This window comes from Salmo salar, chromosome ssa04 (assembly GCF_905237065.1).
Source record: "Salmo salar chromosome ssa04, Ssal_v3.1, whole genome shotgun sequence".
In the NCBI taxonomy this organism is placed as follows: Eukaryota; Metazoa; Chordata; class Actinopteri; order Salmoniformes; family Salmonidae; genus Salmo; species Salmo salar.
Window position 1 is genome coordinate 38,559,366 of NC_059445.1, and position 25,822 is coordinate 38,585,187.

Sequence of the window (25,822 nt, forward strand, 5' to 3'; positions counted from 1 at the left end):
ACACGTGGTCATCCCTACTGCCTATGGTCTGGCGGACTCACTAAACACAAATGCATCTTTTGTAAATAATGTCTGAGTGTTGGAGTGTGCACCTGGCTATCCGTACATTTTAAAAACAAGAAAATGGTGCCGTCTGCTTTGCTTAATAAAAGGAATTTGAAATTATTTCTACTTTTACGTCCACTTTTGATACTTTACTATATTTTAGCAATTACATTTACTGTTGATACTTAAGTATATTTAAAACCAAATACTTTTAGACTTTTACTCAAGTTGTATTTTACTGGGTGACTTTCACTTGATTAACTTTCCATTAAGGTAGCTATGCTTTTACTCAAGTATGACAATTGGGTACTTTCCCCATCACTGGTGTCTACATATGTGAAAACAGTGCATTTCTAAACTTTGTAGAAAAAAAAGTTATACCCGATGACATCAAAAGTTAAAGCATTTACGGTGACGTGAGAAGCAAGAAAATACCCTGCCTCTGGCTAGAAATCCGTTGCAGATTTTGAAAATCATGTCACTAGCTAGGTTTACATCCAATTGTCGACAGATTTTGATGCGTATGTTAAAAAAAACGCATAAAGAAAATATGTGCATTTTCCCACCAGTGGTGTTTCCACCAAACAGACTTCTGGCTAAAAATCACTGCATTATGATGTAGTGCACACAAAATGTATTTTATTGCTCAGGTTTTCATGTACCGAATAAAAATATAAAGATCAATGTGTTTCAATCACATGTTTAACTCCACCGATAGTTTTGTCACGGTAACTGTTGCGTTAAATAGCAAACGTACCTACTATGGTCTTGGTATTTGCGCTCTAGCCAAGCAGGTAGACGAATCTACATGATGAGATTATTATGGATACCCTAAGAGCGAGAATATTTTTATTTACCAAACGTCAGTCAAGCATCGATAGATATTTATTGGAAAGGAGCATCAAGACCAACGTGCACTTTCACCACCCTGTGAAGTTCATACGTTATTTTATCTGTAGCCTAATAAACGGCATCTTTCCCGAGTCGGTGACTCCAAGTTTACTTCGATATGATGGTTATTATAGAAATATTTGCACATAAGGGTGCTTGTACTGCCATTTCTCGCATAATTAATTTTACCGACCCAAAAAGATCCCATCATGTCGAACTAACAAATTATCTGTCGGCATTTAAACATTTTTAACGAAACGTCCTGTTTCTATCACAGCTGTTGTGATATATTTTCAGTTTTCGCTATGACTTTACTGGCATAAAAACTGGATGGAAACGCGGTTACAGAGAAGCAGTAATTAGGACCTTCTATCTTGCCTTTTTCATATTATGTAGACACTGGTATTATGCTTGAGATAATGAATATGAGGTTGAAAAGTGGCGGAATTGCCCTTTAACATTGGGTAATACCCAACCTATTGTCCTTGCTCAGTGACATCTGCCTCCCTTCAGGCCAGCATGGAGTTGCTCTTTCAATTAACTTCCACTTTATCAAGCTAACAAAACTGCATGTCTCCCTAAATAAAACAAGCGTCACCGCTGAAAACCAGGCTACAGCCTTACATTCTGGGATTGTATCGGCATCTGCACCATTAACATAACACTGCTAATCTCACTGCTGTCTCATACAGCTCATCCATTCTGTCTGCTTTCATTGAACAGGACAAGGCCTGGAGATCAAAGACAGGCTTGTGGGTTTTTGCCTTCAGTAGATATTCTGAGTCAGTCTCGATTGGCATCAAACGTGCACTCTAGTTTTCTTCATGGGTTCTGCAAAAGCTAAACTTTACTTCACAACCAGATATGACCACACATACATTAGAATTTTTTTAATAGCACTATAGTGCAAGACATTTGACATGGGGACATGAATGCATGTTTGAATTAAAAAGTGTGTTGTGTTTGTAACCCTAGCACTCCCAGGGCTTGACATTAACGGTCGTCCTGTTGCCTGGGGCAAGTGAACTGAGCGGTCACGCAAGTTGAACCTGCTCCGAGGTTTCCCCATTGGGCAGGTGATTTAAAAAGAATAATGAAACAACCAAAGAATTCCAATAGCCTAAAACTGACAAGACACAATGGTTCTTACCCATTGTTTAAGTGAAAGACAGGCAAATTGAGCCTGAGATTATATATTTTTTTGGGCTGATAACCAAAATACAAATAATTCCAGTACTGATCTTTTTGATTCCTCGCCTGTAGGTGAAAGGCAGGCAATATATGGTACTTCTGCATATTAATAGACCGTTTACATTTTTGGGCCAGTGATCATAATCTTCAGGCAGCTCAACAACAACAACAAAAACTCTTTGACTTGTCAGATGGGCAAGTGCCTTTCAGACTTTAATGTCAATCCCTGATTCCTATTAATAGTTGTTCATGAACAGCCCTTTGCAAATAATTTCCTCCACCCACATTTTATACCCTGCTAAAGTAACTGAGTGACCACTGCATATGCGGGTGGCTACAAAGGAGTGGAAAATCCTATTAGTTGTAATGCTACTTTCAATTACAACTTAACAGATGGTCATTTGGGAAAATTGTGTCTTGTTATTTTTGAACCATGCAAATACAGGTCAAGGCACACATCAAAAGCTATTTTTGGGGTACATTTAATCCACTTGACTACATTCCCCTCCCCCCTGTTAATCCTGTCGATTCCTGGAGTACGCTACTAAATTAAAATGAAAGAGGTTCAACTTTATCAAAGTAACCCCATACAAACATCCACCCAAACTACAGCACTTTGGTTGTCCGCGTAGTGTAATCGTAAAAACACGCGAAACTATTAAGTTGTTATACAAAGAGCTTATGTTTTTACAAGGACTGTGATTGCTGGAAAATACTAGGTTCATTAGAAAATATGGACTTTCTTTCGCTAAGAACTATGTTTCCATAAGATAATCTCTTGGAACAGAGATGCCATTCTACTTCCGTAATTAGCTGGCCACATAAGAACTGGCGACATAAGGAAATACACTAGTAAAAATAAAAACATACAAGATGCAAAAAAGAACCACATACCATGCATTGAAATTCATTTGAAAAGACCATTTAAAAAACTATTTTGGACATGGCACAGCAGGCAGAGATTTTATTGATAGTACAAACAAGGCAGTTTTTTTATGAAAACTGAAAGTTGCATGATTAAATGTACATAATAATGAATGCGTAAAAGACATGACAAAAAGGAATTTAAAGAATACTTTGGGTCAATAACTTGATGCTGAAAGCTTTATCAATAAAAATGTGTGGATTATTTATCAGCCCCTTGTTTTCACAGTGGTTTGATTACCTGACAGTTACCTGACATTACATTCCATAAGCAGACTGAAGACAACTTATGCAGAGCTCAAGGCAAACAAAGTTACAGAAAAAAATGTCATAATACAAAAATCACACTAAGAGCATATTGAAGTGCAAAGAAACATGGAATGTCATGTTACAGGAAGACTAGGGGAAGTAAATCTCCCATTTAAAATTGTTGTTTTGCTTAACTTTTGGAAGGTATCATTTACTGACATCCATCAGAGATGGGAAACATACAATTGGAGGAACAATGTTGGTTACTGTGGGTATGAAGGGACGGAGACATTATGATTGAATACTTAGATGGGATAACATACTCTATTTCTAATGTATTTTTATATATATCTCCAACAATGCAGTGACTTCCCTGTCACACCCCCCATTTAGTGTTCTTGGAGTAAACAGCCCCATTACAGGGCTGCAGAGGGACATGCACCATTGCTGCTGGGGCAACTAGCAGAATATACTTTTTGTATACAGTACAAGGCATTAGAGAGTGACAGAGGCAGCTGTCAAAGGTGGTTGCGGCCACGACGGGGATAGGGTGCGGTATGCTTAAATCGGGCCGAGGTGATAAAACAGACGGGTCCAGGTCTGTGTTCGGCGCGTCTTGCCTCTGGATTACTGGATCTGGAGTCCAAACAATTGCGTCACATGATCAGATGGTCTTTCCATTACTGAAAGAGATGTTGCAAAAATTGTGAAATGCTTAACCTCAAAGTGTCAGGTCCTACTCATTTTTGTTGTTGTTGAGGGGGCCCCGAGACTGCGGATTTGTAGACAACTGTCCTGTTCTGCCCCCCTGAAAAGATCCGTATCGTGTTCTGTGTTTCTTTACAAATACATTTTTGTGGTCACCATCCCTTCACATTTCTCACTGTCAATCTTGAATTATAATTCTTTAAAAGTTTGACTGGTGAAATGTCCGTGCAGCATCTGCATGCCAACCATTGGATCTCAATCAGTTTCATGGGAATATGCATTATATCCATAATATAAGATCTTCTTGGTTATGTACAGTGTTGTTTCAATTACTGGTATGTGCGGTGAGAAAATTGAGACGCTGTCATTAATAAACTGCAGCCTACATTTTGCCTAGTGACCATTCGCACAATCATCTTACAATCTCATAAGAAATGCAGTAATTTGTGTCTTACAGTAACGTTAAACTATGCTATTATATTCGATTCTGTTATGTACAATACTATTATAACGTGATGTTGCCGATATTGATTCAGCTTTGATCTATCTTCATTGAACAAGCACCATTCGCAAGAGAAGCTTGTTCTCTATGAGTAGAGCAGAGATGCTGTGTAAATAGAGAATCCCGCACATGCGCAGGTGCTTCGGGACCTTTAGCCCCCTGGGATAAGGGGTCCACTTTTTTAAAACTAATGATTGTGTCCATGCTATGATCTAAACCTTCTAAGAGATTTTAGAGTGTCAAAAAAAGTCAAACTTACTTCATTCATACCTGCATAAGAGAGAGAGAATACATTTAAAATCAGTAAACTCACTACATAAAACTTAGCATACAGTGCCTTCAGGAAAGTATTCAGACCCCTTAACTTTTCCCACATTTTGTTACGTTACAGCCTTATTCTAATGGATTAAATAAAAAAATCCTCAGCAATCTACAGTACACACAATACCCCATAATGACAAAGCATAAACAGGTTTACATTTTTATTTACATAAGTATTCAAACCCTTTGCTATGAGACATGAAATTGATCTCAGGTGCATCCTGTTTCCATTGATCATCCTTGAGATGTTTCTACAACTTGACTGGAGTCAACCTGTGGTAAATTCAATTGATTGAACATGATTTGGAAAGGCACACACCTGTCTATATAAGGTCCCACAGTTGACAGTACATGTCAGAGCAAAAACCAAGCCGTGAGGTCGAAGGAATTGTCCGTAGAGCTCAGAGACAGGATTGTGTCGAGGCACAGATCTGGGGAAGGGTACCAAAACATTTCTGCAGCATTGAAGGCCCCCCAAGAACACAGTGGCCTCCCTCATTCTGAAATGGAAGAAGTTTGGAACCACCAAGAATCTTCCTAGAGCTGCCCGCCCGGCCAAACTGAGCAATCAGGGGAGAAAGGCTTTGGCTCAGTTGGTAGAGCATGATGTTTGCAACGCCAGCATGGTGTGTGCAACGCCAGGGTTTTGGGGTCGATTCCCACGGGGGGCCAGTAAAATTTTTGATTTTTTTTTTAAATGCATGAAATTAAATGTATGCATTCACTACTGTAAGTCGCTCTGGATAAGAGCGTCTGCTAAATTACTAAAATGTTTTAAAAAAAATGTAAAAAATGTCAGGGAGGTAACCAAGAACCCGATGGTCACTCAACAGAGCTCCTCTTTGGAGATGGGAGAAACTTCCAGGACAACCATCTCTGCAGCACTCTGCACCAAACAGGCATTTATGGTAGAGTGGCCAGACAGATGCCACTCCTCAGTAAAAGGCAAATGACAGCTTGCTTGGAGTTTGCCAAAAGAAACCTAGACTCTCAGACCATGAGAAACAAGATTCTCTGGTCTGATGAAACCAAGATTGAACTCTGGCCTGAATGCCAAGCGTCACATCTGGAGGAAACCTGGCACAATCCCTATGATGAAGCATGGTTGTGGCAGCATCATGCAGTGGAGATGTTTTTCAGCGGGAGGGACCCGGGAGACTAATCAGGATCAAGGCAAAGATGAATTTTAGAATAAGGCTGTAACAAAATGTGGAAAAAGTCAAGAGGTCTGAATACTTTCCGAAGGGACTGTATATATTCCTACACAATATTATATACAAAATATCAAATAAAAGTACTGCACTACTTTGAATGGCAAAGAGCTCTGTGTAAAAACAACAACGAGAGAGCAGAGCAGAGAGACAAAGCAGTCATTTCCACACCACATTGTCAACCCCAACTCCAAACCCTACAGACGTACCTTTCCAGGAACGTAGTTGCGGTCGATGCTCTCGTCCTGCAAAAACATGTGAAGACAGCGCTCGTTTTGGGCCAGAGGGTGACCTGCAATTCTAGAAGAAAAAAAAACATAAGACATGAATTCATAAAAAGTCATTTATGTGCAGTTCAAAAATGGTGTCTAGAAATGAATGCATTTTAAATGACCCAGACCAGCAGAAGCCAATTCCAAATCTGCCACAAAAAAAAACTCAGTTGATGCAGGTTATTTCACATCATTACATCTGTAATGTTTAATAAATTGAGGGCCACCTGTTGATGAACTGCTCAAGACCCACACGCCGCTCTTCAATGAAAGCATCTTCAAAAATGCCTTCATCCCCACGGAAAGGTAGCTGTCTCTTCAGTGCCTTCCCAGGCAAGGGAGGCACTACAATCTGGGGGAAGAAAATCAATAGCAATGCATTTAGGACATAGCAGATCCACTTAATCATGATTCATTAATTACATCATTAATTATCGCTCTAGCTAAATGTAATTAGCCTAACTTATGGAGACATCACCATGGAGTAAAATCCTATTGTAATGTGTAGTGTAGATATAGTTGCGGCCAAATATATTGGCACCCTTGCACTTTTCTTATACAGTTGCACCTTCCTTTTCTAAAATACGTTAAAATAAAAATAAAATAATTGGGTCACCACATCTTGTAATTGGATTTAACATTGCAGAATTATTTTATTTTTGTAAACTTAAGCTCAAAATTTACATTTTTAAAATTAAAACAAAATGGCATGGACAAAATTATTGGCACCCTGGAGCTAGTACTTGGTTGCACGGCCTTTGGCCAAGATAACTCATTGTAGCCATCATTGAGTTTGCTGCACCTTTCTGCTGGCAGTTTGGCCCACTTTTAGCAGCAAACTGCTCTAATTCTTCAATGTTTTACAGTGTCCTCCACCAACTGCTGTTTTCAGATCTCGCCATAGGTTTTAGATGTGATTCAGATCAGGGCCGATTTTCCTAAAAGCATCTTATGGCTTAGGTCATAGTTAGAACGCTGAGTAGCTTCCCAAAACCTTTGTTACTAAAAAGTTTCATTTGAAAATCCTTGCTATTTACCGACTGCCTCAGACCACTCGTAAAACAACCAAAAGTGTTGTTATACTGAACAAAAATAAACAACATGTAAAATGTTGGTCCCATGTTTCATGAGCAGAAAATAAATATCCCAGAAATGTTTACATCCCTGTTAGTGACCATTTCTCCTTTGCCAAGATAATTCATCCACATGACAGGTGTGGCATATCAAGAAGCGGATTAAACAGCATGATCATTACACAGGTGCACCTTCTGCTGGGGACAAAACAAATTCTGCTCTAAAATGTGCAGTTTTGTCACACAACACAATGCCATAGTTGTCTCAGGTTTTGAGGGACCATCCAATTGGCATGCTGACTGAAGGAATGTCCACCAGAGCTGTTGCCAGAGATTTGAATGTTCATTTCTCTACCATACGTTCTTTTAGAGAATTTGGCAGTAAGTCCAACCAACCTCACAACCATGCCAGCCCAGGACCTCCACATCCGGTTTCTTCACCTGTGGGATCGTTTGAGACCAGCCACCCGGACAGCTGATGAAACTGAGGAGTATTTCTGTCTGTAATAAAGCCCTTTTGTGGGGAAAAACTCCTTCCGATTGGCCTATGTCATCCCAGACCCACCCATGGCTGCGCCCCTGCCCAATCATGTGAAATCCATAGATTTGGGCCTAATAAATGTATTTCAATTGACTGATTTCCTTACATGAACTTTAACTCAGTTGAAATTGTTGCACGTTGCGTTTATATTTTTTGTATACTTAAGTTAATACCTGCAGTCAACTTGTGCAATACCTTAGGAGATAAAGCAGATTGCATTCTTAAATTTTACCTATCAAATTATTTTACATAATGAAGCTTACCGTAGTTTTCAAGAACAGTTGAGCCAGTCACATTTGTAAATAGCACAATGGGAGAAAGTGGGAGCTGGTGAGTCCAAAGAGTTATTTTTTTTTATTGGCGAGTCTCTGTTGAGAGGCACACGAGGTGATGAAGTTACACGTGTATGCAATTCACTACAAATTGTTAGCCATCAGATATCTTATAATGGATTTCTGCCAGAAGTCAAAAAGTTCTGGATAAGTTATCAGTAATTGCCATTTTTCCCGTGTGCTTCCTACTAGGATTTTCTTCCTCCTCCGCTCTACTCAGTGTACACATGCTGCTCTTCCTTCAGAAAAGCATACATCACAACTCTGTTCATTTGCAACATTTCGCTCATTCACTTTCGCTTGTAAATGTACACACTCACCGAGGTTGCTACAAGCTAGGCTTGTATAACTTTATAAGCTGGATTTGTTCGTTTTTCTTACGTTAGCATTTTGCGATTTATTTGATTTCGCTATTAGTTTGTGCTAATTTAGTTAAAATTCTGGTAAGAGGCCCAATGGGCTTTTCTTGCATTTTTAGCATCCCCTTGTGTGCCATGTCAGTAATAAATGTAAATCCCAGGATGAGAGAAGGACAGCATGAACATCTGGATACCGTCCAAGCCTAAAGCGGTAGCCACCATCCGTTACACCCAATGTCCCCTCTAAGCTGAGCGTGTGAGCGGTCGCACACTTCTTCCAGGACTGCCGCTCAGAAGAAAAGCCATGCCACGCAGAGACGCAAGAGATTGAAATTCACCGAGTTTGCACTATATAGATCAATGTTTTTTCTGTGATCGAATCAACATTATATCAGCCCATTTTCAATGGATCAAACCAAATCTAACTTTGCAAGATTGAGTCTGATTTTGTTGTAGGCAGAGCCAGAGCACAACAGAGAAGAATTCTATTGGCGGGGGTAACCCACGAGTGGTCTTCCAATAACCCACAAGTGAATGTGCTTTTCAGATCAGTTCAAGAGTGCAGAGCCGTGCGTGTGCACCTTTGTTGATATACTTTACTAGTTAGCGAGTTAGTCGCCCAGTTATAGATAAGTATAGGTCAGCAATGGGGAGTTACTGCTTCCTACAAGAACACAAAACGTGTAGGTTACAATTCAAGCTGTCTTTGAAAAGCCAGTCAGGTACAATGCTTAGATCTTAATTAAAGGGGCAGTGTTGTATTTTCAGACAGGCTGGAATATGCAAATAAGCCAATAGGCAGAGGGGTAGTCTACATTGTCTAATTCTCTGAATAGTAATAATTCATTTTATAAAATGGTTTCTTGCATCATAGAACACAATACAATTTACAGTCACCTATTGGGCCCATGGTGTTACAGACCAAGTAAAATAATTAAATTAATTTATGTCAAGCTACATCATAGAAATCAAAAGCTATTTCCATGTGAAAGTGTTATGGGATTTGCTCCATTGGTTTTGTTGGTAGGCCTACATTATGCTCAAATAGTTAATGTCTAGCCTAATGACTACTGTCTAAAACTGTAAGGGCACAGCCTCAGTGTTCACTGAAAACACGCACTGGAAGTTGCACAAAATTCTCACAACGTTCAAGTTTCCGCTCACAAGACCTCAAATTTGCTCTGTGCCCCCAGGAAAATTGGTTACTCACATACATTTATAACTGTCAGAACTTTACTGTTAGTTTCCTTACATTTTGCATCATTCCATTCCATTGTTAGTTTACCTTTCTTTCCTCCGTCACGTTCGTGTGGTTGTTCCTGAGGATCGCTAGCAGTAGTGGATCATATTAGGCCAACGTATTACAAAGTTGTGTACTTATTTGGGACATGTAGCCTATTTGAATCATTATGGAATGCACACCAAACGTAACAGTTTAAACCTGGAGTCTGGTGCACGGTTCACAACGACTGGACCGTTGTCAACAGTTCCATGACTAATGAAGATTTTTAGGGTAGAGTTATAAGACTACTGCTCAACCCCTATTGTACACTTTCCCACGCCTATTGTACACTTTCCCACCTCTCATTGCATCATGATTGAACACGGCAACTTTCTGGATGAATCAAACCACTATTTTTGATTGACCAATATATTTAGTGCGCAAAGGCTCATTAAACCAGTTTTTTTATTAGTCATACAAATACTTCCTAACACTAAATAATATACATTTCTTTAACAACCAATTGGTCCTGAAAAGGAGACGAATATGCACGTTTTCTCCATATAGTAGTCAGTTTGTCGAGAAAATAATTAAAAGGATCACCAAATTTAAAGGGATGGCTTTAGATAAATGTACTGAAAACTCAAATGAATGAACTCCATGAGAGTCTGTTGGCCAGCAAGTGGGAAGGTTTCCAGCGGTTGATTTGATGTACTCAGCGCACGCAAGGCAACCACGCCTGCAAAGCCCATTACGCACCTGCGCAAGGCAAGTCTGAATACCAACTACTGAGAAGTGCGTAGGCAAGGTGTACATTTCTTAAGTCTGAATCGGACTCTAGGAGCTGATCAATCACTATTGTGGAACAATTCTAATGCTAAGGTAAGATTTGAATGGAGAAAGCAGATTTGAGAGCAGAGCTGGCTTTCTTTCAATCCTATCAGTATCAACAAATGCCTCAACGACGCACTTAGTGAACGTTTTCTCTGCGTGGTGTTTTGGGAAACGCATCTTCAGCCATTGCATTGTTAAAAACACTTGTAAGCCTAAATTTCATAGGAATCGTTGGCCACTCCAGAATAGTCCAACATCTCTTCTTAAACCATCCCTGGGGGGGGGGGGGTTGGTGTGTGTTTTGGGGTCACTGTCCTGCTGGAAGACCCGAAACCTTCAATAGAGACCCCGTTTTTGGACACTGGGTTGAACATTGGACTTCAAAACATGATAATCTGCTGATTTCATGATGCCTCGCACAGCAAAACAACCCCATAGCATTATGAAACCTCCCCATGTTTGATTGTAGGGGAGGGCGTTCCTTTCATGGAATGCTTCATTTGGTCGTCAGTTAACACAGCGCTGATCTGTATTGCCAAAGAGCTGTAATTTTGGTTCATATTTTTTTTCTCTCAATCAGGCTTCCTTGGGTCTCCTTCAGCAGTGGGTTCTTCCTATGTTTACCAAAGACCAAATGAGCCATTCAAAGAAAAGAACACCCTCCCTACAATCAAACATGGGAGAGGTTTGTGAGGGTTGCTTTGCTGTCTCTGGTACTGGGAGGCATCATTAAATCATCAGATTATCAATGTGTTTAGGAGTGCAATGTCCAACCAAGTGTCCAAAAACTGTGTGTCTGTTGAAGGTTGTGGGTCTTCCATCAGGACAACAACCCAAAGACACATCAACAGAACCCTGGAATTATTCAGAAAGAAACGCTGCTGTTCTGGAGTAGGGTGACCAGACGTCCCCGTTTTCCGGGGACAGTCCCCGTTTTTGGTGGCCTGTCCCTGGCTGGAGCTGTCCCCGGAAATGTCCACGTTTTTAAACTGTGCGTTAAAAACAGACCGCAAAGTGAAATATTTTACTTGGCAAGAAATACCGGGCAGCAGAGCCTACCGGTTGACGTCTCAATCGCGTTGTGCTCGTTTAGGCCAACAGAGGGGGCTGCTTGCTATCGCAGCTTCAGTCACTCTTCTTCTTCTACTAACTACTTGCTCGCGATAGTTTTAGAGAAAACTGCTGTGGAAAGCTCGGCCAGAAGCTAGCAAGTATCAAGTGAATCCACAACATCACCACAAAAGTCTTTTCAAACCAGTTAAGTTACAATCGTTTGAGATACTAGTTAGTGATGTTATAATGTCACAATTTATTATATAGCTAGATGATCTGCTCTATAAGGTTTTAAATGGGTTATGCTAGCTAACGTTAGCTATGTAATTAAGTTAGCTACTGTTATGGTAGCTAGGTTAAAAAACGTTCACATGTAAACATGCAGCGGACGGGCTATTTTGAAAATATGATTATATTAAATGAATGCACAATTAATTCTGATTATATTTTTGTAGATTACAATTTTAATAGTTTGGCATTATAATAAGTAGTGTGAAAATATATTTAGAAATGTTCATGGATAACATTAGCAGTGGAGAGGAAGGAGAGGAGGAAGACTGGATAGGAAGAAGAGTGAAGGAGACGGAGGAGGAAAGGTAAAGATATGGTTACAGAGCCTGCCAATTTATTATTCCAAACAATGTTTTTGAGATAAAATACAAAAAATGAGGCAAGCAATGGGAATGTGTTAACCAAAGTATTTTATCTAATAGTATGTTATTTATTAATACAAATTGGAGAGGAAGGAGAAGGAAAAATTAAGGGCGTAAAAAGAGTGAAGCAAGGAGAGTGTAGAAGAGTGAGTGGAAAAGTGAAGAAAAGGAAAGGAAGAGTGAAGAAAAGAGGAGGAGAAAGATTGGAGGAGAAGAAAAAGTTAAGAGTAAGAAGAATGACACGGAGAGTGAAGAACAGAGAGGAGATACAATGACACTCTCCAAGAAACGGAAATGTACTTTTTATGAAAAACATGAGAATTTCCATTTATACGCTCAGGTCAAGACGATAGAATGGTTCACTGCACCCTTTGTAATTCCTCTCTTTCAATTGGCAGCCGGAGAAGAAAGGCAGTGGTAGAACATCAGCAGACAAAAAAGCATAAAGCCTCTCTGACTGCCCGTGTTGGTATGCCCTCTGTCACCACATTCTTCAAGAAGATAGAGCCTTCCCAAGAAGAATATGGTTTAGCTGTGCAGGAGGGTGTCTTTACATACCACACTATGCGACACAATCATAGTTACAGATCTATGGACTGCACAGCACAACTGGCACGGAAGCTTATTGAGCCAAAGTTTACATGTGCTAGGACAAAATGTGACCCTATAGTGAGTAACGTGTTAGCAACGTGGGCAACTACTTTGGTAACATAGGACCTAGACCAGGTTGAATGTGTCCCTGTCCGTTGACGCGTCCAATCATGGACATGTAAAGCTGCTGCCAATAGTAGTCAGATATGGAAGATATGATGGCAGCACATCTGTGGAAACAAAACTGCTTGATTTTGTTGAATTGAATGGAGAAACAGAGGAAATTGCAGCTGAGGTCATCCAAAAATGTAACCTGGAAAACATTCTCTGCTGACAACAAATACCAACTTTGGAGAGCTGAATAGGCTGGGGAGGGTCAATGTCCATACCAAAGTTTAAAATGCTCTGGAGCGGGAGGTGAATGATGTGGGCAGGACAACCTAAGCCATTCATAACACGGCCAGAACAGCTTTGGATATGATGTTGAGTACCTGCTCAAAGATATTTGGATATGTTCATATTTTCACCGTCAGAGTAGAAAGACTGATGGGCTTTTGTGAGTTTGTTGGCCAGGAGTACCATAACATTTTAGGACACAGCAATGTTCGCTGGATGTCCATGCTCTAGAGAGAGTGCTGAAAATGTATGTGCCATTGAAATCCTTTTTTATTTCTGAAGACAAATGCCCTGTTGTCCTGTGAACAATATTCGAAGATCCACTGACTGAACTTTGGCTGGTCTTTGTCCATGGAAACCTGACCGTATTCAGTGACACGATCAAGATGCTTGGAGGCCAGGACCACTGTGCTGTGGAGTCCGCTGCAATTCTGAGAAACGTTGAGGCAAAATTGACTGCAAGAAGTGATGACAACTTCATTCCAGTTTTGGTCAGAGGACTTCTGAGAGAGCTAGAGGAAAATGGAGCCATGTCCAAAGAGAGCTTTCTCAAAACATCCTGATCATTCTTCACTACGGCTGTGAACTACTTGCAAGCATGGGGAAAGCACACAGATAATCTGAAAGATTTACATTGTCTCCTTTTAAAAAGGCAACCTCTGCATGAAGAGATCCAGAAGGCAGCAGGCACGCTGCAGGAAAAATGCTCAATGTGACCATCAATGAGGATGCATTGTGTGACGAGGTTACTGGCCTGCAAGAGTTTCTAAAGGGGGGATCGCTTGAAGAATGGAAAACATCTTGAGACACCGCTTAGTCAGAGATGGAGCACGGTGGTTACCCACTTCAAAGAGAATGACATCCCACACACTAAGCTGGCTATATTAGTCTGTTATGTGCTTACCTGGAAGTAATGCACCAGTCGAGAGAGTGTTCTCCCAAATGAATGATATGGACAGCAACAAGAAATAGGTTCACTGTTCCTACCATCAAGGCCATGCTTATTGTGAAGACAAACCTCAACCTCCCCTGCCAGGAGTTCATGGAGAAGCTGGCCAAAGACAGAGCAATCCCGAAGAAAATACATTCTTCTGAGAAATATACAGATTAGGTTGGTATAAGTATATTATGTAGTTAACGACATAAAGAAATAAGATGCTGATGAGATTGGTAAGTATTTCACACATACTATTGTCTGTTTTTTCAATTTTGCTCATGTTCTCTTCTGCTCTTATTCTACCAGGACCACTGAATGGCTGTTCAGATTGGACAGTTCTGTCTTGTCTGTAGTGTTTCTGTAATATAGTTGTTTTTTCTGTCTATCACAGTGTGCCTGTTAGACTAAACACATGAAACCGGAATTGTCCCCCCCTTTTTTATTTCATCAGTCAAGCTATAGCTACAATCTTTCACTCACCTTACTGTCTCGCTCCAACTCATTCTTCAGCCACTCAAAGTCACTGTATCTTCTTCGCACAATAGAATCCTTCAACTTAAAAATCGGCAGGTTTGTCTGCATTTATTGAAAACAGAAACAATACAATTATATATTATCGTCAATAGACAGCCAACAAGTAAACGCTAGCTAACACATCTTAGCTTAAAAAGGCTCCCTCACGTGCAATTTTAAACACTTCCTTAGCTCACAAAGCTAACTAGCTAGTAGGCCGGAACAAGTCCTGGGCCTCGATTTTCATCCACCTAACCTTAGCAAATGCTACAAACATGTTCAGCTAGCTAACTATGTTGTGACGACAGACTTCTAGCTATAATAACCTACCCGCATACGGACTTCGTACGTTGTGAAACGGTTCCGCCCGACTCCAACAGTTTGGGGGTCATAAACATCCATTTCAAGAAAATTGCTGGGGGGACCATAAGCATCCGTCAGGTCCTGAGGTTTTGAATTTAACCGGCGAGTATCAGCCACGGTGGGATCTGACATCTTCGTTGTCCGACAACCCGCAGGATGTTCACGTTATAAAACTCAATAGTGAGAAACAATTCTCAGCTAGATCGCCCCTATTAATTTGATGTGTTCAGCAAATTTCAACGCGGCGTAAGCAACCACAAACGGAGGGAGGAGCGCTCTCTCAAATTGAACGGTAATCTTTTTCTTCTATATTATATATTTTTTTTGTGCGCGATGGAATATGCGTTCCGCCACCTACTGTCCGGGATGGAGACAGGATTCGCAAAAATGGAACAAAATACCAAAATGTGGTGTATTGACAAATGTGTTAATGAGTTTAGATTTAAAATGGTTGCAAATAGCCAATGGGATTTGTATGCAGGGGTTGAGTTATTTTAATTAAACAAATGACAATGGGGTTTCCGTTCTTGCATTGAAGTAATTGGATTACGAGATGCAAGGGAAGTAAAAGTTCAATGACATATGGGAGAGTTGGGGTGAAGACATTGTAGAGAGTAGTCGACTGTAACAGGCTGACTGCGACGCGAGCGTTGCAAAATAAATTTAGAAATTTATATTATTCAAATATTGCGCCAAAGAGCATCTGCGTTGCCAAGGGCTAACATGGAACCCAAACCGGCGGCGAGGGTGCGCCATAGTGCATAAATGTATTTTGTCCCCCCACACCAAACGCAGGTTAAAATATCAAAACAAACTCTGAACCAATTACATTAATTTGGGGACAGGTCGAAAAGCATTAAACATTTATGGCAATTTAGCTAGCTTGCACTTGCTAGCTAATTTGTCCAATTTAGCTAGCTTGCTGTTGCTAGCTAATTTGTCCTGGGATATAAACATTGAGTTGTTATTTTATGCACAAGGTCCTCTACTCCGTCAATTAATCAACACATAAAATGGTCAACCGAATCGTTTCTAGTCATCTCTCCTCCTTCTAGGCTTTTTCTTCTCTTCTCTTGACTTTATATTGCGATTGGCAACTTTCATAAATTTGGTGCATTACTGCCACTGACCTCGTTCGTCTTTCAGTCACCCACGTGGGTATAACCAATGAGGAGATGGCACGTGGGTACCTGCTTCTATAAACCAATGAGGAGATGGGAGAGGCAGGACTTGCAGCGCGATCTACGTCACAAATAGAACTGAATTCTATTTTAGCCCTTGGCAACGCAGACGCTCGTTGGCGCACGCGAGCAGTGTGGGTGCAATAATTGAATAATATCGATTTCTAAATTTATTTTGCACACGACGCGAGCGGTGTAGTCTGCCTGTATAATAGAAGTCAGTTCTATTTGTGACGCAGATCGCGCTGCAAGTCCTGCCTCTGAGTCCCCAAAGAATTTCTGCAGCAGCCACAATAATGTCCAGTTTCTTAGATTTCTTTGAGACTAGTGCCGTACAGTTTATAACTGTGTCAATGAACGCCACAAAATCCACCTTTTTAACACACAGGGTATCTTTTGCCTGGCAGCAAAAAGTTTGTTTACAAGGCACCATGGTGCATTGTCCAGAATCATACAAGAACTATTATCCATAAAATACATTTTCATTTTCTAAATAGTTTTCACTGGAAAGGCAGATAAAGCGTTTTTATCAAAAGCAATCGCTTTTACATGGGAAAACAACACAGAATCATACTACTTCACGTCTGACAGAGCGGGGCACCTGGCTCTGTCATATGATATTTCTGGTTATTGAAATCAGGTTAAATTTAGGTTCTGAAAATATTTTTTTTTCCCAGGACGTTGAATACGCGTATTTTCCTGATGTTTAAATCAGTCAAATTTTGGGTTCTGAATAAAAGTTGAAAAGACTAAGTTATAGACGTTTATGTTTGGGCCATTATCAAGGCTGGTCCAGACCGGAGAAAATCTGAACCAAACATAGACATCTATGATTGGTTCAGATTTTGTCTAGACCAGACCAAAAACCAATGTCTGTGGATGTGGAAATCAAGGACCAAAAAATATGTCCAAAAGACATCGGCTCGTGCTTACTGGGGTGTAGCCTACCATGTCTGCAAAAATGTGGATCAACTTGTCTATTTAAGCTCTGAATATCAGCTACCCAACTTCATCAAGAGTTATTGTGAGCCTCTTTGCGATGTGTTTACACAGCGGGAAATTCAGAAGTTTTAGTTTTTTTTCGCAATGGTCAGCTTGTCAAAAATGTATGGATACAAACTTGATGGACTTGATGGAAAGCACTGATCATGACAATGGGGGTGAAACTCCTGGACAACAGTTGTGATTGTCCATTCCATATTGTCCATTTTACTTTGACCTGTCCTGTTTTAAGGATATGTTGTTTGTTGTTAACATGACAAAGCACTTTTATTTGATTGGGCGCCATTTAGGTTATGCTATTTGATCGGATAAACCTGCATAATGTAAAAAGTGTCCGTCTCATTACATTGTCATACATTTTATCTCCAGCCTGTAGTTACAAAAAAGGCCACCTACTTTTTCTACCATATCCTATATCTGCTACATGATTTATGTTAGATAATTTTTTGTAGCAAGTGTACCGTTGTATTTTTTGTGACATCATCACATCATCTACCTACGTTATATAGGTATGCACGTTAGCTTTGACATCGGTTTTGCACATCGGCATTAAACTAGACATTGGGCCGATGTTGACAGTTTTAGCTAATATCGGCCGATTCTGATATGCTTACCGATAAATTGTGCATCCCTAATGACAAACATACTGCACAGATATATCTTCAAATTCACTGTTCTACACAATATTGTATCACATTTGATGAGATACTTACCTGTCCATCCACAGGCTCGTTCTGCTGTAATCTCTACAACTGGACTCTTGTGCTCGGATCACACTGGCACAGGATGTCAATGCACCGGAAGGCCAGAGGGATGCACTCCTGTTGGACTGGAAAACAAACAGACATTTGGTTAGTGGTGGGTCTTTTTCAATGCTGTATCAACTTCTTTATCTGGACAGAAAACTCATTGTTTATAACGTAAACCCACATTGGACAATGTGAGAAGTGGTCCCTCAACACCCATCCTCATGCCTCATTGTTTGTTCTTGTTTCCCAATCAACAGCTACTTCTCTGATGAGTCGGTCTTGGAGGTTTACAAGTGCACAGCAAGTCTACACCAGCACATTACTATAACAACATAGATAAGGTGGGATGGATCTCAGGATTTTTGAATATTTTTGTCAAGCATTTGCCCTCTCAACATGGATCTTGTTTCTCGCTATGTCTTTTGTGAGATGTATTTCACTGTCTGTGAACCCTCTGTGGTTCAGGAATGGGGGAATGTTTACAGTGACTCCTGCAGGCATCGAGCTCTGGATCAAGAAGCCTTTGTCTGCCAGGATCACGTCTCCAGACATGAAGATCTTCTCAAACCTTAACTTCTGGACAATGGCTTCGTCCGACACAGATCCTGGATACAGATCACTGCAGTATGTTATCATCACATTAGGTGCAACACCCAGGAGTAGCTTGAAGGAGTGCATTGAACGGTACACAGAGTAGGTTTGTTTCTGTAGATCCATCTGACTTGGAGTTGCAACTTCTATGTCAATACCGTCAATGACAATCCAGCAGTTTCTGCTGGACCCATGAAACGATGCAGGCAAGCACGTTTGATTCTTCTCCTGATTTGGAACAGTCTTCATGATGCTAATGGAAAAAGGATTGTGGATGACATGAATGAAAGTGATGGTAACATTGCTGAGAGTGCTTGCACTACAATGGAATAGTTGAGTAAGGTGCAAGTTGGTGTATCTGTGGCGCAACTTCCTAAGCTCCATAAGCACTTGACCTAAAATGACAGCATCTCGACACTCCACTTTGCAAAGTAGACGACGCAGTCCTTGTGATGTTCCAAGTAATCAACAACCATGTTGAAAATGTCTTTGTCTGGAAGTCCTGTTTCCATCCTAAGTACTTTATCAGACAGCTGCGATGCTGAATTCCTGTTGCAGGTATTCAGCTGATTCTCCTGTAGAACCTTCAACTGACTTAATGTTTCCTCAAGATGCACCTCAGTGAGAACATTCTGCAACTGTGCAGACAGCAGCCTCCTACATTCTTCAGCCTGCCGAGGGGCCTGGAACTTCATCTTCTGTCATGGTGGATGTGTCTGGATCTTTCTCTTCTGTCATGATGGATGTGTCTGGATCTTCCTCTTCTGTCATGATGGATGTGTCTGGATCTTCCTCTTCTGTCATGGTGGATGTGTCTGGATCTTCCTCTTCTGTCATGATGGATATGTCTGGATCTTCCTCTTCTGTCATGATGGATGTGTCTGGATCTTCTTCTTCTGTCATGGTGGATGTGTCTGGATCTTCCTCTTCTGTCATGGTGGATGTGTCTGGATCTTCCTCTTCTGTCATGATGGATGTGTCTGGATCTTCTTCTTCTGTCATGGTGGATGTGTCTGGATCTTCCTCTTCTGTCATGGTGGATGTGTCTGGATCTTCCTCTTCTGTCATGATGGATGTGTCTGGATCTTCTTCTTCTGTCATGGTGGATGTGTCGGGATCTTCCGCTTTTGCCATGGTGGATGAGCTACCAATTATCTTTCCCACCGGAAAATGGCAGCTGCAGACCCAAGTGTTGTCACTGGGTTTCCGGCACACCCATCTGAAAAAAACCAAACATTTTACTAGCTAGCTGGGTTCATTACTAAAATGGTAACATCTATATTTAAATACCATAACCCACAAACTTCACTATAGTAACGGTAAAATAGATTGGGCTTTGGTCGATCTGCACATAAAAAATCTTACCATTTGGATGGGAAATTTCTGCTGGGCTGGAGGAATTATCTGGAATGCTCAACTAGACCAGGACGGGTACCATTGCCCAAAGAGGCAAATTATTGCGATGGGCTATACGGCTGTACTTATGATTCTAATTCTCAAGAGGAAAGTTAAAACCCTCAGCCGTGAGGAGGACCAACAGTCGTAGAGGGATCGTCTGAAAGGGACTGACATGCAGAGATGGAACACAAGGATTTTGGGCACTGGCCAGCAGATCACAATTTCTACTAGCCTGGGTAACATTCAGGTCCTAAATCTGTGGCATGTGATGTTTGTGAAAGCAAAGTTGCACTGCTGTGTCAGGCTAGTTTGGCAGATTGTCTACTAGCCCAGTCTGAAAAGTATTAGCCTTGGGCTAGCTTAATTTTCATCCCTTCTGACATTTCTAACTGACTTCACAGGTCATTTGATTAGTCATGTACAACCAATGCACTCGTGAAACAAAACCGTTTCTGTGTTTTGTATGGGGAAACATTGAGCCCACAAGTACTTTGTGAGATAGCTAGCCAGCTAGTTAGTGTTAGCTCACCATTCGTGTAGTCACACTTTTCCATGTGGTGACATGCTAGCTAATGTTAGCCCACCAGGGCAGGGATATCAACACCAAGGGCTTCCCATGGGAAGGATAAACAGTAATTAAATGGATAGTTCACCCAAATGTCCTTACCCTGTAAGCTGTCTATGGACAAGGTATGCCAGCAGTCCATGCTTTGTTTTTGTTTACCTGGCCAATGTTTTCAAATGCTCACGTTTTAGCATTTGTGACACAAATCCAATTCAATGGCACTTATTTTAGATTTTTTTTATGGGGTTTTGTGTGCTGTGTTTCTACACCGCATGTTCCCTGTTGCAACTTGTAATAAACCAGATGTTTTTCATTGACTTATCTGCAACTGCTCTTCTCTTTTCTTTATCTTCTCTTTTGTTTAAATACAGCATTTTAATAGCAGAGTATCTGAATGTAATTTGGAGAATATAGCTGGTTTAATGTAGCCCTTAAGGTCTGTGTGGAATCCTGCATCTGGCCCACCTGTGGACCAGGGACCTAGGTGGGAACTCAGCCGTACCTTTGTGCCCTATTTAGGCCAGACCTGGGCTGCGCCTTTTTATTTGACAATCATTTTTCATTATATGGCCCAGAACTGATGACTCGTCCCTTTTGGTTCGTGACATGTTTGTGAAACTACAGTATATCGACATTTACAGACTGATTTTTATTTAAAAGTTGCATTCTATATTTGCACAACATATATTTTGTTTGTGTGTGACTCACTATTTAAAACATTTCAAACATAGAAATCGTGGTGGGACCAAGTCATATTTTTACAAGTCACAAGTAAGACTCAAGTCCCAAGTCAAGTCTCAAGTCAAGACAGGCAAGTCCGAGTCAAGTCTCAAGTCAAGACCGTCAAGTATCAAGTCAAGTCTCAAGTCCTAAACTTTGAGTTTCGAGTCCTAAACAAGTCATAATGTGCTCTTCACCAAATGTAATACCATTTCATATTTTTAACAAGAGTAATAGTTAGTATATTACATTTACGCAAATCATGAATGCTGATGAAAATATCTCTATATTTATTACTTTCCAAATAAACATTATATTTCCATGGAAATGCATGGGTAGCCATGAGAAAGACACTCCCCCCCCCCCAATAGTGATCGACTAACGAGGATCGCTATGGGGCGCAATCAGGCGACGTAGGCTTGTACACAATCGCCCAACCTTAACACACACACTCTCTGTGGTTACAGTAGGCTAACGAATGTCAATGGTTTTAGGAACAACAGTAACATCAGGCAGGATTTAGGCTACCAACTGCCTAGCCAGTTGTAGCTCAATCTTGGGTGCAATGATCACGTTCCCGCACTGACTGACTGCGTGGAGGCCCATTGATTTAACGTTACATTAGCTTACATGATACACTAGTCAAGTAATAAAATATATAGCTGTCGGCTATATTAGCCACGACTTATCATTCTTTGTGCAGCTTCAAATGTCAAACAAAGTTGGAAATTGTTGCGCCTCCGTCTGTAATTTTCTTCCCGTATGTTTTGAAAGTTGCAATCCGTTTTTTGTTGATACAGCATCGTCTTTATATCCGAAAATAATACTTTTGGGTATCATCTTTCCAAGGGCTCCATCTGAATTCACCCGCCGACGTTCCTCTGCACTGCCAGGCACAACTTTATCTCAGCTGGCACAATTTAATTGGCTGCTGTCCGATTCAAACTGTAATCCGTTAAATGAAGAGTTAGTTAGCATTCTCAATCCGAGTCTTTTCGGTGTGGAGCATCTTTTGGCAGCATTTATGTCTCACGACCCCTCCTGTCTCAGCCTCCAGTATTTATGCTACAATAGTTTGTGTCGGAGGGCTAGGGTCAGTCTGTTATATCTGGAGTATTTCTGCTGTCTTATCCGGTGTCCTGTGTGAATTTAAGTATGCTCCCTCTTATTCTCTCACTTTCTTTCTCTCATTTTCTTTCTCTCAATCTCTTTCTCCTTCTCGCTCTCTCTCTCTTTCTCTCTCTCTTTCTCTCTCTCTTTCTCTCTCTCTTTCTCTCGGAGGACCTAGGACCATGCCTCCAGTTTAAACTTTTCAACCCTGACCTGTTCACCGGACGTGCTACCTTGTCCCAGACCTGCTGTTTAAGACTCTCTCTCTACCGCACCAGCTGTCTCGAACTCAGAATGATTGGCTATGAAAAGCCAACTGACATTAACCCCTGAGGTGCTGACCTGTTGCACCCTCTGCAACCACTGTGATTATTATTATCGGACCCTGCTGGTCATCTATGAACGTTTGAACATCTTGGCCATGTACTGTTATAATCTCCACCCGGCACAGCCAGAAGAGGACTGGCCACCTCTCAGAGCCTGCTTCCTCTCTAGGTTTCTTCCTAGGTTCCGGCCTTTCTAGGGAGTTTTTCCTAGCCACCGTGCTTCTACATTTGCATTGCTTGCTTGCTGTTTGGGGTTTTAGGCTGGGTTTCTAAACAGCACTTTGTGACATTGGCTGATGTAAAAAGGGCTTTATAAATACATTTGATTGATTGATTACTTGATTAAAAGTGCCGCATCGTTTGGCTTTCAAATGGCACTTCATTCAAAATGGTTGAAAATCGACCTAGAACCAAAGACAGTATAGTATGAAGATAGGCAAAAATTGCTTCTCCAATAGAAATCCTTGATCACAGTGTGGTGCCAGGAAAATAACCTCTCACTCAACATCAACAAAACTAAGGAGATGATCGTGAACTTCAGGAAATAGCAGAGGAAGCACCCCCCCTATCCACATCAATGGGACCGAAATGGTCCACCCACACAGAGAGTGTGGTGAAGAAGGCACAACAGTGCCTCTTCAACCTCAGGAGGCTAAAGAAATTTGGCTTAACACCTAAAACCCTCCCAAACTTTTACAGATGCACAATTGAGAGCATCCTGTCGGGCTGTATCATCCCCTGGTACGGCAATTGCACCGCCCACAACCGCAAAGCTCTCCAGAGGGTGGTGCGGTCTGCCCAATGCATTACTGGGGGCAAACTTCCCGCCCTCCTGGACAACTACAGCACCCGATGCCATGGGAAGGCCAAAAAGATCATCAAGGACATCAACCACCCGAGTCACTGCCTGTTCACCCCGCTATCATCCAGAAGGCGAGGTCAGTACAGGTGCATCAAAGCTGGGACCAAGAGACTGAAAAACAGCTTCTATCTCAAGGCCATCAGACTGTTAAATAGCCATCACTAGCACATCAGATGTGGCTGCCTATAGACATAGATTAGGAATCACTGGCCACTTTTAGAAATGGATCACTAGCCACTTTAATGTTTCCGTATCTATCATTACTCATCTCATATGTATAAACTGTACTCCATATTCTACGGTATCTTAGTCACCTTAATTGTTTGTAAATATTGCATCACCCATCTCATATGGATATACTGTACTCTATACTATGCCACTGTATCTTAGTCCAATGCCGCTCTGACGTATGTATATATATATATATTCTTAGTCCATTCCTTACTTAGATTTATATGTATTTTGGGTATATGTTGTCAAACTGTTAGACATTACTTGATAGATATTATGGCACTGTCGGAGCTAGAAGCACAAGCATTTCGCTACACCCGCAATAACATCCGCGTACGTGACCAATGCGATTCGGTTTGATTTGATTTGGGCTGATAGGCAAACTGAAACGGATGGAAGAGCTTCTGGGTGGCGCTGAGAACATGACTTTTCACAATATTCTCAAGGCATTTCAATACTAAGGATCTCAAGGCAACAGGGCGGTAGTCATTCAGCACAGAGGGATTAGATGCTTTAGGAATGGGTATAATTATTGAGTTTTTCCACAATACTGGCACGTGTTGCTGATCGTTGACTCTCGCTTTGAGTCAACTACTCACCACATTTTAGCCACTGCAGTGCTAGCTAGCTGTAGTTTATGCTTTCAGTACTAGATTCATTCTCTGATCCTTTGATTGGGTGGACAACATGTCAGCTCATGCTTCAAGAGCTCTGATAGGTTGAAGGACATCCTCCGGCAGTTGTCATAATTACTGTGTAAGTTTATAGAAGGGGGTGAGAAACCAGAGCCTCCTAGGTTTTGTGTTGGAGTCAATGTACCCAGAGGGGGACGGAAACTAGCTGTCCTCCGGCTACACCATGGCGCTACCCTACAGAGTGCTGCTGAGGCTGCTGTAGACCTTTAATTGCAAAACAATGTGTGATATTTAGTGTAGTTTTATCTAAAAAGGATAACTTTTTTTAATCTTTCACAATTTTTATGAAATTCACTGAGGAGCCTCCACTGGTACACGTATTTACCCACAGGTACGCACACGGTTTCAGCCTACCTTTCATAGACTCACCTATCACATGCTCGTCTGTGTGTGCTTCGTCCTGCGGGTGCGGCGGCCGTGTTGTTGTGTAGGAGGACTCAGGCTCACTACACCTTCAACGACCTTTCGTCTGACTCCCAGGACAGAGTCAAACCGGTACTGGAACAGATACCGGTCTATTGGTCTCTAAAACCATGCTGTTGGTTTTTGTTAAACAATGCCTGGCCTGACATTTGAATTTAGATTTTTGGTGTTAAATTGTTTATTTTTCATTAGATAAAGACAACAGTTCTAGCCATAACAATCCAGTCTTCAAATTGGACCCACCATTCAGGAAGCACTGTTCAATGGTGATTATATGTACAGTATAGTGCAGTGCAGATGCAATGTTAAACATTATACGCTAGAGGGCACTCTTTGAATTTCGTTTGCAACGTAAAGGAAAGTCAGTTCATGTGATACACAATCAATGAAAATATGACGAGGCACTGAATGCCTTTATAGAGGTTATTCCTTTATTGATGATGATTGTGCTCAGACTACTATAAAATCAAGCGCAGCAGTTTCATACAGGAAACCCGAATGTTGCATTAGCTGATAGCATCGCATCAAATAGATTCATCACACTACCCTTAATATGCTGGTCTATTTAGCCGACCAGGTTGAGCACACATTCTCTGATGGCTGGTGTTCTCGGTGACATTCTAATGCTGTAACATGCGTTGCTCGCAATGCATATCCGTTTTCTGCTTTCCCACCCCCCAGCCTCCACCTGTTTGGGCTCTGCTTTTGTTTCGGTCAGGGGGATTGGTATAGCATGCATTGTTCACTGCCTGTTATTATTATTATATCTTACATGATATATGCTCTGG

General features: G+C 41.1%; 1 protein-coding gene and 2 long non-coding RNA genes across 4 annotated transcripts; 1 reads left to right on the forward strand and 2 right to left on the reverse strand.

Annotated features, from left to right (window-relative positions):
- Positions 1-3,062: 3,062 nt before the first annotated feature.
- LOC100286608 (sorting nexin 12) lies at positions 3,063-15,575 on the reverse strand. Of its 2 annotated transcripts, NM_001146547.1 has the most exon segments (6): positions 3,077-3,983; positions 4,770-4,780; positions 6,252-6,342; positions 6,542-6,666; positions 14,786-14,881; positions 15,149-15,433. In NM_001146547.1, coding segments are annotated over 5 exon segments (483 nt in total). In that variant the 5' UTR covers positions 15,314-15,433; the 3' UTR covers positions 3,077-3,983; positions 4,770-4,774.
- Positions 12,223-20,984, forward strand: LOC106602961 (uncharacterized). The gene is made up of 3 exons (XR_006769610.1): positions 12,223-12,324; positions 18,092-18,215; positions 18,371-20,984. It is a non-coding gene; the product is annotated as an uncharacterized lncRNA (long non-coding RNA).
- Positions 17,996-25,297, reverse strand: LOC123742451 (uncharacterized). The gene is made up of 3 exons (XR_006769611.1): positions 24,981-25,297; positions 18,295-19,923; positions 17,996-18,193 (listed from the first exon to the last, which is right to left on the reverse strand). It is a non-coding gene; the product is annotated as an uncharacterized lncRNA (long non-coding RNA).
- Between the last annotated feature and the right edge of the window lie 525 nt (positions 25,298-25,822).

Coding starts and splice junctions, on each gene's coding strand:
- LOC100286608 (XM_014195687.2), bottom strand. CDS start 15,313: ATGTCAGATCCCACCGTGGCTGATACTCGCCGGTTAAATTCAAAACCT. Junction 6,667..14,785: donor AGTTGGAGCGAGACAGTAAG/GTGAGTGAAAGA, acceptor TTCTTCCCCCAG/ATTGTAGTGCCTCCCTTGCC. Junction 6,343..6,541: donor CTTGAGCAGTTCATCAACAG/GTGGCCCTCAAT, acceptor TTTTTCTTCTAG/AATTGCAGGTCACCCTCTGG.